General features: G+C 38.0%; 1 protein-coding gene across 5 annotated transcripts; it reads right to left on the bottom strand.

Annotated features, from left to right (window-relative positions):
* Positions 1-3082: 3082 nt before the first annotated feature.
* LOC103427247 (transcription initiation factor TFIID subunit 4b-like) lies at positions 3083-14037 on the bottom strand. 5 transcript variants are annotated; one of them, XM_017330083.3, is made up of 11 exons: positions 13548-14037; positions 13358-13433; positions 11268-12230; positions 6305-6429; positions 6135-6216; positions 5879-6014; positions 5687-5766; positions 5550-5606; positions 5323-5463; positions 4704-4965; positions 3571-4013 (listed from the first exon to the last, which is right to left on the bottom strand). In XM_017330083.3, the coding sequence occupies exons 3-11, from the start codon at positions 12201-12203 to the stop codon at positions 3832-3834; spliced, it is 2001 nt and encodes a 666-aa protein (XP_017185572.1). In that variant the 5' UTR covers positions 12204-12230; positions 13358-13433; positions 13548-14037; the 3' UTR covers positions 3571-3831. The 5 variants fall into 5 exon arrangements, 3 of the variants coding, with proteins under 3 accessions (XP_017185572.1, XP_070675159.1, XP_070675160.1); XR_011579296.1 differs by lacking the exons at positions 13358-13433; positions 13548-14037 and adding an exon at positions 3083-3352 and having other exon boundaries at positions 3718-4013; positions 11268-12463; XR_011579297.1 differs by lacking the exons at positions 13358-13433; positions 13548-14037 and adding an exon at positions 3083-3352 and having other exon boundaries at positions 3718-4013; positions 5687-5742; positions 11268-12463.
* Between the last annotated feature and the right edge of the window lie 261 nt (positions 14038-14298).

Raw genomic sequence — 14298 nt, 5'->3', positions numbered from 1 at the left:
ACTTGTGTGTCAGCATATGTCGATGAGCACTCGATATGCAAGATATTGTGATTACCAGATGCTAGGTGTTTATTTACGAAATATCATGAAGTATTGCATTCTCGGAATATTACTGTTTATGGTAAGTATTTTCATATTATACGTAGTATATTATGTTTGGAAACTATACTTGTTTTACGGTAAGGAGTTATTACATTTTCAAAAAGGTTTTACAAAATTTTATTTTTAGGCTCATGCACCCTTGTTTTTTGCCCCTCCAAGAGTTAGCGGCAGTGTTCATGTTGACAAGGATTTCTGGCAAACGCTAATATCGGAGACTACTTCCGATGGTGCAGTTCTTATTCTAATTTTATTGTACTTTACTTATGCTATGACATCACATGTGAAATTAGTTCATTCCCGCTCACAAGTGCACTTGTACATTTAGGCACTTTAAGGTTTAAATTTACTCACATTTCCACATCACTACACTTTATGGTTTAGTCACCTTTCTGGTGTCGACTAATACAACTCAATTCGAAGTTCAGGTGGACATTTCGGGTCGTGATGTGTTATCACTAAGTACATTAGTACAATGAATAATACTTGCATTCTCGATAAGGAGAATGTCATATTTCAACATTTGTGAATAATGTATCTTAGTGATATAAATATCATAATTGGAATTGTTCAATTTTTTATTCTTCATTAAAAATCATTACTACAAAAAATATCATTCGAATTGGAGATCATTTATACATACAAACGTATGAAACAAATCAACAATGTGAATGTGAAGTACTATACTCATAATCAACCGTCTATTAATTTGATACATTTGGATAACTAGTTTTGATGGGAATGAAGTGAATAGAAGAAAACATAAACACTAATTACAATTATTCTTTTTGTTCAATAAAAAAAGGCTAAACTGCCAATTTGCCCTCTGAATTATCACTCAACTTTTGATTTCCTCCTTGAACTTTTTAATTGGATGGAATGAATGAAAAATTAACAACAGGGGGTAAATTGGCCAAAAAAATTAGTTTAAATCCTTAATTTTTCAATTAAAAAGGTCAGGAGGGAAATTGAAAGTTAGGTGGTAGTTCAAGAGGCATATTGGCAGTTTACTTATAAAAAAAATAGTCTTTTATCATACGCTTACGCATGTCGTAATTGACTATTTTATATTTCTGTCTTCTGTTTTAATTTTAGTTACTTTCAATAAATTTTATATTAAATTTTTTTTTTTAGAAGTAATAAACTAAGTAACCAATATTATGAAAGCTTCATGCTTTTGTCTTGTCCCTTTATATATGTAAATGCATATAATACCTTCTTGAAGCAGCTGCTGCGACTAATAAGAAGCTTCCCATATTCTTCAAAAAGGTTTAACCTCCTCTACTGCAAGAGAATCACTTCCTAAAGTGGAGACCTTCGTTCTAACTTCTTCTTTTAAATAGTTTAGGAGTTGTTTGGAAGGTGTATTACACGAACACCTCGTGTGGTTTATTAAGTTTTTACAAAACTCCCTCACATTTGAGACATTACATTAACATCCTCTCATGTTTTAACGTTTTAATTCAATTTCACATACTCCCTTCGGTCAAAATTTTGCTAATAAATTGACAAGTTTAACCTTATAACTAGTTAATTAAATAATAGAGAAAATATTTTTTAAAAATTAATTTTTTTACGCCGTCTCACCATCGCCACGTTCATCCCTTTCCTCTCCCCCGCCCCACCCTTTCGAAAAAGGTCCAATCTTTGTTCTCTGTATGCATGAACCATACACATGGTCCAGAACATAATGTAGTATTTCCAGATGAGATTATATGCAAAATTTGAGAAACAAAGAACCCAAAATCCAAAAATGTCGAAAAAAATAAGATTTGTGAACCTCATCTCTCACCACTTCCCATTCCCCAGCGCGCTCCCACCCAACCATCCCAACCCAATCTAGATTAGTCCCGCTCCCTCCTCGGATTGTGGTTCCAGATCATACAACCCATAGAATACATGGGTTGCTTTTCATGGCCATGGCGGCGCCAGAACTCTCCGGTGCCAACAACAATGCAGGGTTTTCCATAGTGGAATGATCAATCGATGGCTTTTTCTTCTTCATAAATATATGACTTATGCTTGGTGGAGGAGTTGAAGGATTTGGGCAGTGAGCAGGCAGGGGAGAATGGTGGTGGTGTGAATAAGTCAAAGAAAGAAAGAGAGAGGGAGAAGTTTTTAATTTATTTTTCTAATATATTTCTTTATTATTTAATTAATTCGTTATAAGAGTAAAGTTGTCAATTTATTAACAAAAGTTTGACTAAAGAGGTTATGTGAAAGTGAATTAAAACATGAGGAAGTGTTAGTATAATGTCTCAAATATGAGGGAGTTTTGTAAAATTTTAATAAACCTCAAGGGGTGTGTGTAATTAACCTTTTGTTTGGAAGTACTTTTAAAATTGTTGAAAACCTTTTTTGTGAAATTTTTTTTTTGAACAATATTTAGTAAAATGCAAGTGAATCATCGAAAAGTACTTGAAGTGCTTCTTACAAGAAACATATAATTTGTACTTCTTGTAGGAAGTACTTCAAGTTTTTTTTAACCCACAAACATTTTTTCGACGACAACGATGTATTTACACGAAGGATTACATGATTCAGTCTAAAGTCACACAATAAGTCAGTCATAATAGTTTGACTTGAACTCGCCATCGACAAGAATTGAACCTAACACCTGCAAAGTCCACTCTCTCATCAATATGAGATTTATTCTCAACACGCACCTCACATGTTGGCAAATTGTCAAGCCTAACACGTGGACAACACAAATAGGTACATGGAGCACATGTGGCAGTTGACATCACACATGGGACAACCTATTTTTGATACCATGTAAAAAGTTAATGTTCCACCATGTAAGAATGTGATGGCAAAGTTCCCCATATTGCAAATTGATTCTTTTTTCTGATCAACGTTAAATTCATTCTCAACACGTTTAAATAAAAAAAATTTAGATTCGCAATTGAAAAATAAACAAATAAAACACATTATACGCTTCTTTTTTTTTTGTCAAATACGTTATACGCATTAAGAATGTGGATTTGCCAAGACAGTTATTTTGGTTTTAGTAATAGATGCCAAAGTTAAATACGTACGAGACAATGTGATGTTCAGATGTTCAAAGTTTTATCGCAATAAGGGATGGAAAACTTGAATTTGTCCCCTAAACATAGGTCGAATTCCACGCTGCCTTCAATGGCCCCTCTAGTTTCACTTCACTCATTTGTTGCACTCACTTTGTCCTTCACCATCAAAATATATCAACCAAAAGACGTTGAAATTGCCGAAATCGCACAAACGCGCACGACTTCTGCAAATAATAAATAAACCAAAAGTTCCTATTAAAAGTTAGAGGAAAACAACAACCTAGTACTACAATCGGACAATATTTTTCTTCATTGGTAAGTAAAAGATCTTATGTTCAATTATGTCTATTGCGAGCTCAAACCAATTATTATAACAAAATCCATTGCGTGCCTTAGTCCAAATCCCCTACCCTTAAGTGTAAATATATCGAAGTATTCAAAATAAAAACTTAAACAAATAGAGAGGAGATTTTTTACTTAAGAACCGGTTCACGCCTGTATACAAACTCGTCAACAAAAAGGATTTCCTTGACAAATTATGTGACCAATGTCATAAGCTCTTAGTTTTGTGATGCTACTTGATTCATACCTGTCGAGAGACTTGCAAATTTTACAATTTCATGCTCCCCTGTAATGGGGTGATAAGGCCATCAGAACCCTTGAGACAGATTGATGTATGGGATCTCCTTGTTTTTCTTTTCTTTCAATTTGACGAAGCGATAGCAGTGTCGGATTGGATTCTCTCATGCAACCGATACAGCAGAGTGGACTTCGACATCTGAGGTTCCCTTTCCAAGACAACAATCATATCCTTGACTGATATACTACGAGCCATCCTTGTCTGAGTCGTGGTAACTTGGTTACTTCCGGCTTTTCTGGAAGTAGCTGCGCAAAGTATAAACATATAAATACATAAACGGGCAATTAACAAGGCACCAAATGAAAAACATTCACAACAAACATCCAGCCAAAATATAGACTCTGAATTATGGATGGCAAACGGGAATTTGCCAAAAGAAATGAAAACTAAAAAGCGATTTTGATAAAGAAACAATTATAACACTGCTTGCATCCTGGGTAAAAGCATTAGAAGGATGGTTATGTTACTCTAATCAAAACAAAGGTGCTCCTTGGTGGAAGCCACACCTGCCCTGTTTTAGTTTCGGAGATTAACAAAAGGATTCTCGTGCAGACAGCTGTCAAGCCGATTTCCTTGCATTCAAAGAAATTGTAAACAAAAGTAGTACACATTGCACAAATAGAAGCAAATTTGTGGGCATGGCACTCAATAAACTTTTGTAGTCCGAGGCGATTACACCAATATTCAGATAATTATGTGTAAATGAATATATGCCAACTCGTCCACTTGTATGAAATGAGAAGAGTTGTATTATGTTACTCGTGTAAATCCAAGATGTGTGCATTTGCCGTTAGCATCAATCTTATAGAATAAATCCCCTTTGCTGATTCACTTTGTTTGCCAAGGAATAATGAAATCTGAAGGTACTGACATATGGCTACTATATACTTACCAAATCATTTATTTGACAAACGATGTAGCTAAATGATACTTACCAGCTGCAGCAACAGGAGCAGCAACACCCTTTTTCTCTGCTTCTTCACTCTCCATAATTCTTCCAGCTGTAGATGTAGGTGTGCGGTTTACACCTTGAACTGGCTGGGATCTAGATGCTGCATCAATCTCACCATCACGTTGTTTCCGTGCTTGTGCCATAAGTTTCCATTTTGAGAACATGTCATCTCCCCCAACGGCCGCAAGGGCAGCAACATTTGCTGCTGCTGCTGTCCTCATTTTGTCATTGTCCTTTTTGTTTGTCTGCACCAAGTCGGAAGCCACAGAAGACTAAATGATCTATTGGTTTTAGATGTATACCTTTAAGGCTGAGTGAATTCCTCATACCTTAAATGATTTAGGATGGCCTTCATCCTTCTCCTTATCATACACATATACTCGTAAATGTATGTAATATATAGTTTGCACTAGTAGCTTATCATGTGTCGTCGTACCCAGTGCACAAGGCTCCCGCTTTACGCAGGGTCTGGGAGAGGTGAATGTCGGCTAGCCTTACCCCCATTTATGGAGAGACTGCTCCCAAGTCTCGAACCCGAGACCTACCGCTTATCATGTGTGCATTGTAAAAATATGAAATATAATGTTTAAAGGGAGACTCACTTCATTAAGCTTCCAGAGCTTTTCTGCCTCAGCCCGCTTCTTTTTACGTTCTTCTCTAGGCTTCCGATTGAGATCAATAATTTGTTGCCGAACATCAGAGGTAGTAATAGTGTGGTGTCTTGACTTTTCAGCATCAACCCACTAGCACAAGGACATTGAATCGAAGTAAGGAAATATATAATGCAAGAGAATTCCTGTTCAGCAGGAACAAAAATTGAAAAACAAACCTGCCTTGACAGTAGGATCAAAGTATTTATAAGCCTCCTCATCCTTTCTTCAACACACTGAAGATTAAGTTGGCAGGGGAATAAGATAACGTGTGAGTTTTTCATAATAATAAAGAACATGGTAGTTAGCACCTCACCATTGACAAGCATCGCTCTACATCGTGTCGTACACTTTTCAAACCGCATTTGACCACTATCAAAGACACATGTGTAAGTCCTATCATGTTAATATTACTTTTCGTGAGAGGAACACTGTTTAAGAAGTTTATCATAAAATAAAAAAGTTAAAAGACACATCTATGATAAATAGATAAGCAAAGAATTATAACTGATTTCCCCTATCTTTTTCTGCAATGGAGCCTTCTGCAAAATCAGCCTTTCCTCTTCTTCTTGCACAAATTTTCGAGAGGCTTCTGAAGCTTTACTATGCTTCTTGGGCCCTGAAAATAGCAGCTCTTCCTCTTCCTGTTTTCATCAAGAATTTCAATGGGTTCTGACTTCTGAGCAAATTTAAACAAAAGAGGTGTCGATTTTCACTTACTAAAACTCCATAATATAGAAGAATTGAAGATGTCAACAGTGTACCTCGAGATTGACTCCACTGACAGAAGTGACATCATTCAGTTCTGCTATATCAACAAAGGTCCCAGATACTTTTTGCTTCTTACTGAGGAGACCCACAACATAAGAAAGTTATAGGGAAATAGAGAATGAGATTATTCAAACTGTGACACAACAATTAAATTTTATTTTACCTTGATTGCGATGGTGATGAACCAAGTGTTTCGAGTGGCTTGTTTTGGCCAAGAGAACGTTTTTTTGGAAGGGTTTTCTTACAAGCCCCAGAAGGAGAGGTTCCAGATGTTATCCGAGGGCCTAACTGGTAAGAATGCCAAGCAGAAAAGACATCAGCCATTAATGAAGTGGAAAGATCATCCTGTTCATACCAAGTGAAAATCGACTTTTAAAGACAAACATATTGCAGGACAAAGTAAACTGCTGAAGGAAGTTAAAACATGAAACTAGCTCATCCAATAAGGCGCATCAAAACAATATAATGAGGAAACAAGTGTAAAGGATAGTATTGTAAAAGACTCAGTTAGTGATAAAACTTAGAGTTGGTTAATTTTTTGAGTTTGTTATATTAGGTGGCAAGTTAGTTATAAGGTTAGAGTTATGTGAGAGAGTGAATAGTTGTATATAAACAACAATAGTGTAACTTTATTGATTCATTCAATGAAATTCAGCTTTCCTAACATGGTATCACCCGCCATTTGTCCACCGACTTGATCCAAATCCTACACTTTCCCGCTCAACGCTTCTCTGCTAGGCTTTCCCGCTCAAAGCTTCTTTGCTAAGCTTTCTTCCAAACCCTAATTTCTTCCATGGCCGCCTCTGCTTCTCCTTCCTCTGAGTCGGCGACGCAGATTCATCCTTCTTCTCTCTCCAATTCCAGTTCTTCTCTCTCTACACCTTCAATTACGATCCAAAATATTGGATCTATGGTGCCAATCAAGCTGACCACAACCAATTACCTTACCTGGAGTGCACTGTTTGCTCCGATCTTCCATCGCTATAACCTCACCAGAATTCTTGATGGCTCAGTACCTCCTCCACCTCAATTCACCTCTAATGCTGCTGGAAATAGAATCTTGAATCCGGAATATGTTTCTTGGTTTGAGAATGATCAGAACATCCTAATCTGGATCAATTCCATGCTCTCTGAATCCATCATTCCTTACACTGTTGGAGTCACCACATCCAGAGAGCTCTGGGCAAAATTGGAGTCGCGCCTCGCGACGGCCTCTCAATCGCACATCCATGAGCTCCGATCACGTCTGCGCAGCATCTCGAAAGGCGATTCCACTGCCGCTCACTATCTTCAACAGATCGAAGAAATTGCTGATGCTTTTGTCAGTGCTGGTGCTCCGATTGAAGATTCCGAACTCATTTCCGTTACTCTTCATGGTTTACCACCAGAATATGAGTTGTTTGTTGATGCAATTCAATTCCGGCTTGGTTCCACCACTCTTGATGAACTTCATGGTCTTCTTCTCAGTAAAGAGATTCAGGTGACAAATCGGAAGAAAGTTACTTCATCTGTGCAAATTCAGGCCTTCAATTCCACCGCTGGCATTCTTCCTACTCCCCCGTCTCAGGCGTTTGTTGTTCAACATACATCACAAGGTCGTGGTGGTGATCGCCAGTTCTCAAGCCCTAGACATTTTCAGGGACGAGGCAATTTCAAATCTAATAACTATCGATCAAATTCATCTCGTAACAACTATCAAAGGGACAATCATGGTGGTCGATCCAATTCAAATTTCTCTGGAAGAAAGATTCCATGCCAAATTTGTCGTCAATATGAGCATGATGCAATTGAGTGCCCTCAGCGCATGAATCCACATTATTCCAATCACTCCAGCACTGTTTCTCCTTTTGATATGGCTGCAAGCACACAATCAACTCAACCTACCTGGATTGTTGATTCTGGCGCTAGCAATCATATGGCAAATTCCTACAAGACTTTGCAAAATCCAAAGCCTTACTCCGGACCTTAGCAAGTTTACATTGGTGATGGCAAAGGTTTGCCTATTATTCACTCTGGTTCCTCTACATTACTTACTCCTCATCACAAATTTCAACTTAGTAACGTGTTACATGTTCCTGATTTGAAACACAATTTGCTTTCTGCAAATTAGTTTCTTGTTGATCATTGGTGTTCTATGCATCTTTATCCCTTTCACTTTGCTGTGAAGGATATTTCTTCAGGGGAGGATGCTTTTTAAAGGTCCTGTAAAAGATAGTTTCTATCACTTTCAGCCACCATCTTCTAGCTCTATGCTCAGTCCTCATAATGCTCTTGCTGCTTCTGTTCATGCTTCCAGAGATCTTTGGCATCAAAGACTTGACCATCCTTCTCTGAAGATATTAAATAAATTGGCTGCTAAATCTTGTATCTCTCTGTCTAGTGGCTCAAACAAGTCTATTTGCCATAGTTGTGCCTTAAGTAAAAGTTCTAGATTGCCATTTACTCTTGTCTCTTGTTATACAAGTAAGCCATTAGAGCTACTACACACAGATGTTTGGGGCCAGCATCTGTTACCTCTGTGAATGATTTCAGATACTATGTCATCTTTGTTGATGACTTTACAAAATATTGTTGGTTTTATCCCTTGTAATATGAATCCGATGTGTTCTCTACTTTTGTTAAATTCAAAGGTCTTGTTGAGAATCTGCTTCATACCAAAATTGTTACTTAGACTCTGGAGGTGAATTTCTTAGCACTCAATTCTCAAACTTTCTTGTTGAGAATGGTACAAGTCATCAACTAAGTTGTCCTCACACTCCTCAATAAAATAGCTGTGCTAAGCACAAGCACAGACACCTAGTTGAGACTGCTAAAATACTGTTAACAGTTTCCAAAGTTCCTCATCCCTATTGGGATCATGCTTTTTCCACTACTATCTTTCTTCTTAATCGATTACCTACTGCCTCCAGATCATCTTTATGGGAATGTTTATTTCACAGATCACCTATCTATACCACTCTAAAAACTTTTGGGTGCAATTGTTTTCCATGGTTACAACCCTATTCCAAATCTAAGCTAGATCCCAAGAGCAAGCTCTGTGTGTTTTTAGGCTATAGTCTCAATCACAAAGGTTACAAATGTCTGGATCTTAGTACAAACCAGTTATATATTTCCAGGCATGTGCTCTTTGATGAAAGCAGTTTTCCCTTTCATAATATTGCAGTTTCTCAGTGTCCTACTCTCCCAAGTGCATCTTTATCTTCCAATACCATTCCTTCTCACCTCACTTCCTCACAACCTTCTACCATACCCACTTCATTTTCTCCATCAACTTCATCCATTCCAATCCCTGCAGCTCCTTCATTATCTTCACCTTTATCCATTCCTCTTAATACCCATCCCATGCAAACCAGGTCCAAATCTGGTATTTACAAACCCAAAGCCTATTCTGCAACCAAGCATCCTCTCCCTTCTCATCTTTCCTATGATTTTGTTCCCACTACCTAAACCCTCAATACTGCATTCTTGCATGGAACTCTCTCTGAATCTGTCTTTATGCAACAGCCCCCTGGCTTTGAGGATGCAGCTCATTCCACTAATGTGTGTCAATTACATAAGTCCCTATATGGACTTAAACAGACCCCTCAAGCCTGGTATGAAAAACTGCATGGTGCATTGAAACATCTTGGATTTACTGGATCTCAGTCTGATCACTCCTTGTTTGTCAAAAAGGACCCCATGGTTTTTGTCTTGGTTTATGTTGATGATATCATTGTCACAGGACCATCCACAGGACCATCCACTGCAGCCTGAAAGCATGTTATTTCTCAACTCAGCTCACTCTTTCCTATCACAGACCTTGGTTCTCTTCACTGTTTCTTGGGTATTGAAGTTAAGAGATCTTCCAAAGGCATCTTTATTTCACAAACCAAGTATATCTTGGATCTTTTGAAGAAGGCTCACATGGATGGATCCAAACCATGTGTAACTCCTCTCATTACATCTAAGTTGGATCACTCATCTCCATTGCTTGAAAATCCTGCAGAATACCGATCTTTAGTTGATGCTCTACAGTATCTAACCTGGACTCGGCCAAACTTATCTTTTGCAATCAATCTTGTCTGTCAGTTTATGCACAGTCCAAGGCAATCCCATTTTCAGGCTGTCAAACGAATTCTCAGATATCTCAAGGGGTCTATTGACATTGGTCTTTGGTTTTCCAAATCCACATCTGTTCCAGGTCTCAAAGCCTTCTCTGATGCTGATCGAAGATCAATTGGGGGTTACTGCATTTTTACGGGATCTTCTCTCATGAGTTGGAGTGCTAAGAAGCAACAAACCGTTGCTCGTTCTTCCACAGAGGCTGAGTACCAATCTCTAGCAAATACTGCAGCTGAAATCACATGGATATGTCAGTTGATTACTGATATTGTCCTCAACTCGGGTGTGACAATCAATCTGCAATCTCTCTTGCTAAGAATCCTTTGTTTCATGCTAGAACAAAGCATGTTGAGATTGATTACCATTACATCCGAGAAAAAGTGTTGTCAAAGGCCATTTCAGTTCATTTTGTTTGCACCAAAGATCAGATTGCAGATATTTGCACCAAGTCAATATCCAAAGACAGATTTCATCTTTTACGATCCAAATTGTCTCTTCGTACTCCTCAGTTCAGTTTGAGGGGGGATGTAAAGGATAGTATTGTAAAAGACTCGGTTAGTGATAAAACTTAGAGTTGGTTAATTTGTTGAGTTTGTTGTAATAGGAGGCAAGTTAGTTATAAGGTTAGAGTTATGTGAGAGAGTAAATAGTTGTATATAAACAACAATAGTGTAACTTTATTGATTCATTCAATGAAATTCAGCTTTCCTAACAACAAGGGGGTGTATTATTACTGATTAATGAACAACTACACTCCAAACCAGTTATATGTCATATCATCCGTGAGTCATGAGAAATCGGATAAACATTACAGGACATAAAGATACAAAATACATATTTTCTGCTTTACGACCATTGCAAAAGAGCGCCACAATAGGAGTAGCCACTCTCATGTACGTAGTTCTATAAATAGTTCTCAATAGAGTACACTTCAGAAAACACATCAATAAAAATATAGGAAGTATCTATCATGACCAAACAAAAGCATATGTAGAGGAAAATGTAGATGAGGGGAATGGAATTACCGAGACACTAGGATTGACTTGCATCGTGAGGGAAGGAGAAACAGAAATTGTGGGCAATGTGCTTTTAGATGATGAAGGAGCAATGCTTACAGATGTTGAAGCGCCTAATCTAGAAGACTTCTCTAAGACTTCATTCATTGGAATTCCAGATGATGCATTTCCCTGTTCAAGTAGTGCAGCAGAAACAGAAGGCAATCCCTGTGAATCAGGCAATGAGGGGTTGTGTTGCTGCCTAATAGTCTGATTAAACGATCCCTGTTTGACATATGCCATTGATGACAAGGGATCGGAACTCTGCTCTTTATTTGACGATTTACAAGGACCGGGATTCTGTTCTAAAGTAGCATTATTGTTCAAGTGAGAACAAGATCCACCTTCCAGTCTACTAGGGTCATTCATAGAATTTTGACTCCCCATTTTGGACATACTAATGATGTTCATTCCATGTGCTTGCCCACCTGACTGAGCAGAACCCATGCTTTGATGTTGTAGACTTTGCCTTGGTTGTGCATCAAAAGGTTGCTGTTTGACAGGCAATGCAGAAGTATTGATCCTTGTCCCTGAATACGGGTGAAAAGTACCACCAGCATTTCCATGCATACTAAGTGATGACTCTGAATAGTGCAATTGTTGTTGCTGTTGCTGTGGCTTGTTAAATACTTGCGTAGGAACTGAGGAGCACTCCCTTTCTTGATCCGAAGCTACCACACAAGAGGGTGGCATTTGACTGACTTGCATTCCATCAGAATCTGAGAGAGATTCTCTCTCTGAAAATTTTCTAGCACTGTTTTCAACTGGATGCCTTGAATCAGTCTGCACCTGAACTGTTGAAGGGGGAATGTGTGATGGGTCAGTGTGAGAATTGGCACCTCTCGGATGAACTTCAAGTGAATGAGGATCCTTCAACTGTGTGGCATCTACACTACTAGATAGCATCCTTGGAGTATGTTTCTGCACTGAGACCTGCATGGTAACCAGTGTATGACTAGGTTGCAAGATTTTCTTGCGGATTTTCTCTTTTGTGATGTGATTTATGTCCGTGTTCCACTTATAAAGCATAGAAGGGGCAACAACTTTGTGCGGACCGCTCTAGTAAGTCACCCAGGACTCAAAGGGCGGATGACAAATAGTATATACAAATATAAGGTGCTAAGAATGCCATCTCATTAAAATATGGGAATAAGGAAAGCGGAAAATTTGTGGTACTCCATAATCCATGAAGAGACTGAGGTGTCAACTTCACTCCCTTGGTTCACTGGTTTTTTTTTTTGGATCAAAGACAATTTCACTCAGAATTCAGCCTTGAAAGGGGCACTACCCACAACCACAAGGGTGCAATACAAGTACACCACCACCATGATAACAATCCCAATGACCCCCGCCCTCCGGAAGTTGTAATTCTAGTTAAAATTTTGTTCTAACTCTCCCTAGTGCATAACATTCAATGAGAGACTCCACCAAGAATACCAAACAAACCCATTTTTGAAAACTAGGTGAGCACAATCCTAAGTTGGAAAACTTACCATAATTTCATCTTAAATCCATTTTGCATGAAATTTAATTTGGATGTCACTCTTATTTTAACATGTAAAAGTCCAATTTCCTTAAAACAAATTCATTCGCCAGTCAGTCTCCAAAATTTCCAGATCATCAAAATTACTAAATCTTACTTATTCTAAACAAATTAAACCTCACTCATAGTGAATCGTCACCAGCACACTCAGTAAACATATTGACTATCAAGTTATCAACACACAACCGACCTCCACAGCACAAGAAGTCCACATAATCAATCTCATGCTTTTATAACATAATCCCAATCAACACATCTGTACAACCAAATTACCCGAAAAACAAAAAAAATATGTAGATCTTTCTAGCCTCCATCTTAAGCCTGTTGAGGTCAATATAATTTTTCAGTACTTTCAATCTCTTAGAATCAAACAGAACTTCATTGTAGTCATAAAAACACATAAATTTCCTCAAGCTCATACCCACATTTCAACAAAATCAAAACTCACAGCCTTTACACCATCATACCATCCTTTTACTTCATCAAAATAATAGGGAATCAGGGAAAGATCTTTTACCTTCCTTGTCTGGTGATCACAATCCTTGCAGCCGCACAAAAATTCAAAAGCAATTTTTTCTGCTCCCAGTAAAACCCTGAAAAAAGATTTAACAAGCAATCCAAAAACACTTAAATTCAGTAAAACCCAGAACAAGCAAAGAAAGTAAAAACAATAACCCATATAACAATTCTTTTTTAAGAAAACTTACTCAACAAGCTTTTTCTTCTCCAACACGCAAATGGCGTTTCGGGTTTTTGTGAGCTCAGAGTTGACAAAACCCGAAAAGGCTTCTGGGTTTTACTCTGGCAGAAGAGAAAATTTCTGGGTCGCTTTCCCTTCCCAATTAGTAAATGAAAAATGGGCGTAACTCGAAAGGGAAAATGGCGATGGGGCTTGCGATGGAGATGTTTTGCTGTTTCACTTCTGATTTTTGGGTGAAAATTACGCTTCGATTTCTGGGTTTCTGGCGATTTTGGGGAAATTAGATTCAATCTCTCCAGTTATGAGAATTAATGTGAACAGCTTGACGACGAGTATTACAGAGAAAATAGTTTTTACCCCTTTGACACTGAAATCTTGAAAACCCTAAATTCGTTGGAGCATTTCGCTTCGGACCCAGAAGAAGAGAAGTTAAGAGAATGAAAAAGGAGGAAGAAGAACCAGAAGCTCAGAGGGTGGGACTCCTCTCTGCCCAGCAACGAAAACTCAATATCATTTTGCTTTTTTTTTTTTTTTTTTTGAACTTTGAGGGAGGGAACGATGGTTTTACTGTTGTTATTTCAAATGGAAACTCAAGAGCCACCCCAAGGGCAAATACTCACTTTAAACAACACCGATATTATCTTTAATTTAATAAATATCATCTACATAATCTGTCAAGTGTGAGGATTTATACACAATGCCTTGATGGAGGGAATGATGGTTTGGAGAGGCCCTTTTATATACACACGATACTAAAC

The sequence above is a fragment of the Malus domestica genome, chromosome 03 (assembly GCF_042453785.1).
Source record: "Malus domestica chromosome 03, GDT2T_hap1".
NCBI lineage: Eukaryota > Viridiplantae > Streptophyta > Magnoliopsida > Rosales > Rosaceae > Malus > Malus domestica.
This window is presented reverse-complemented; position numbering and strand designations above follow the sequence as displayed.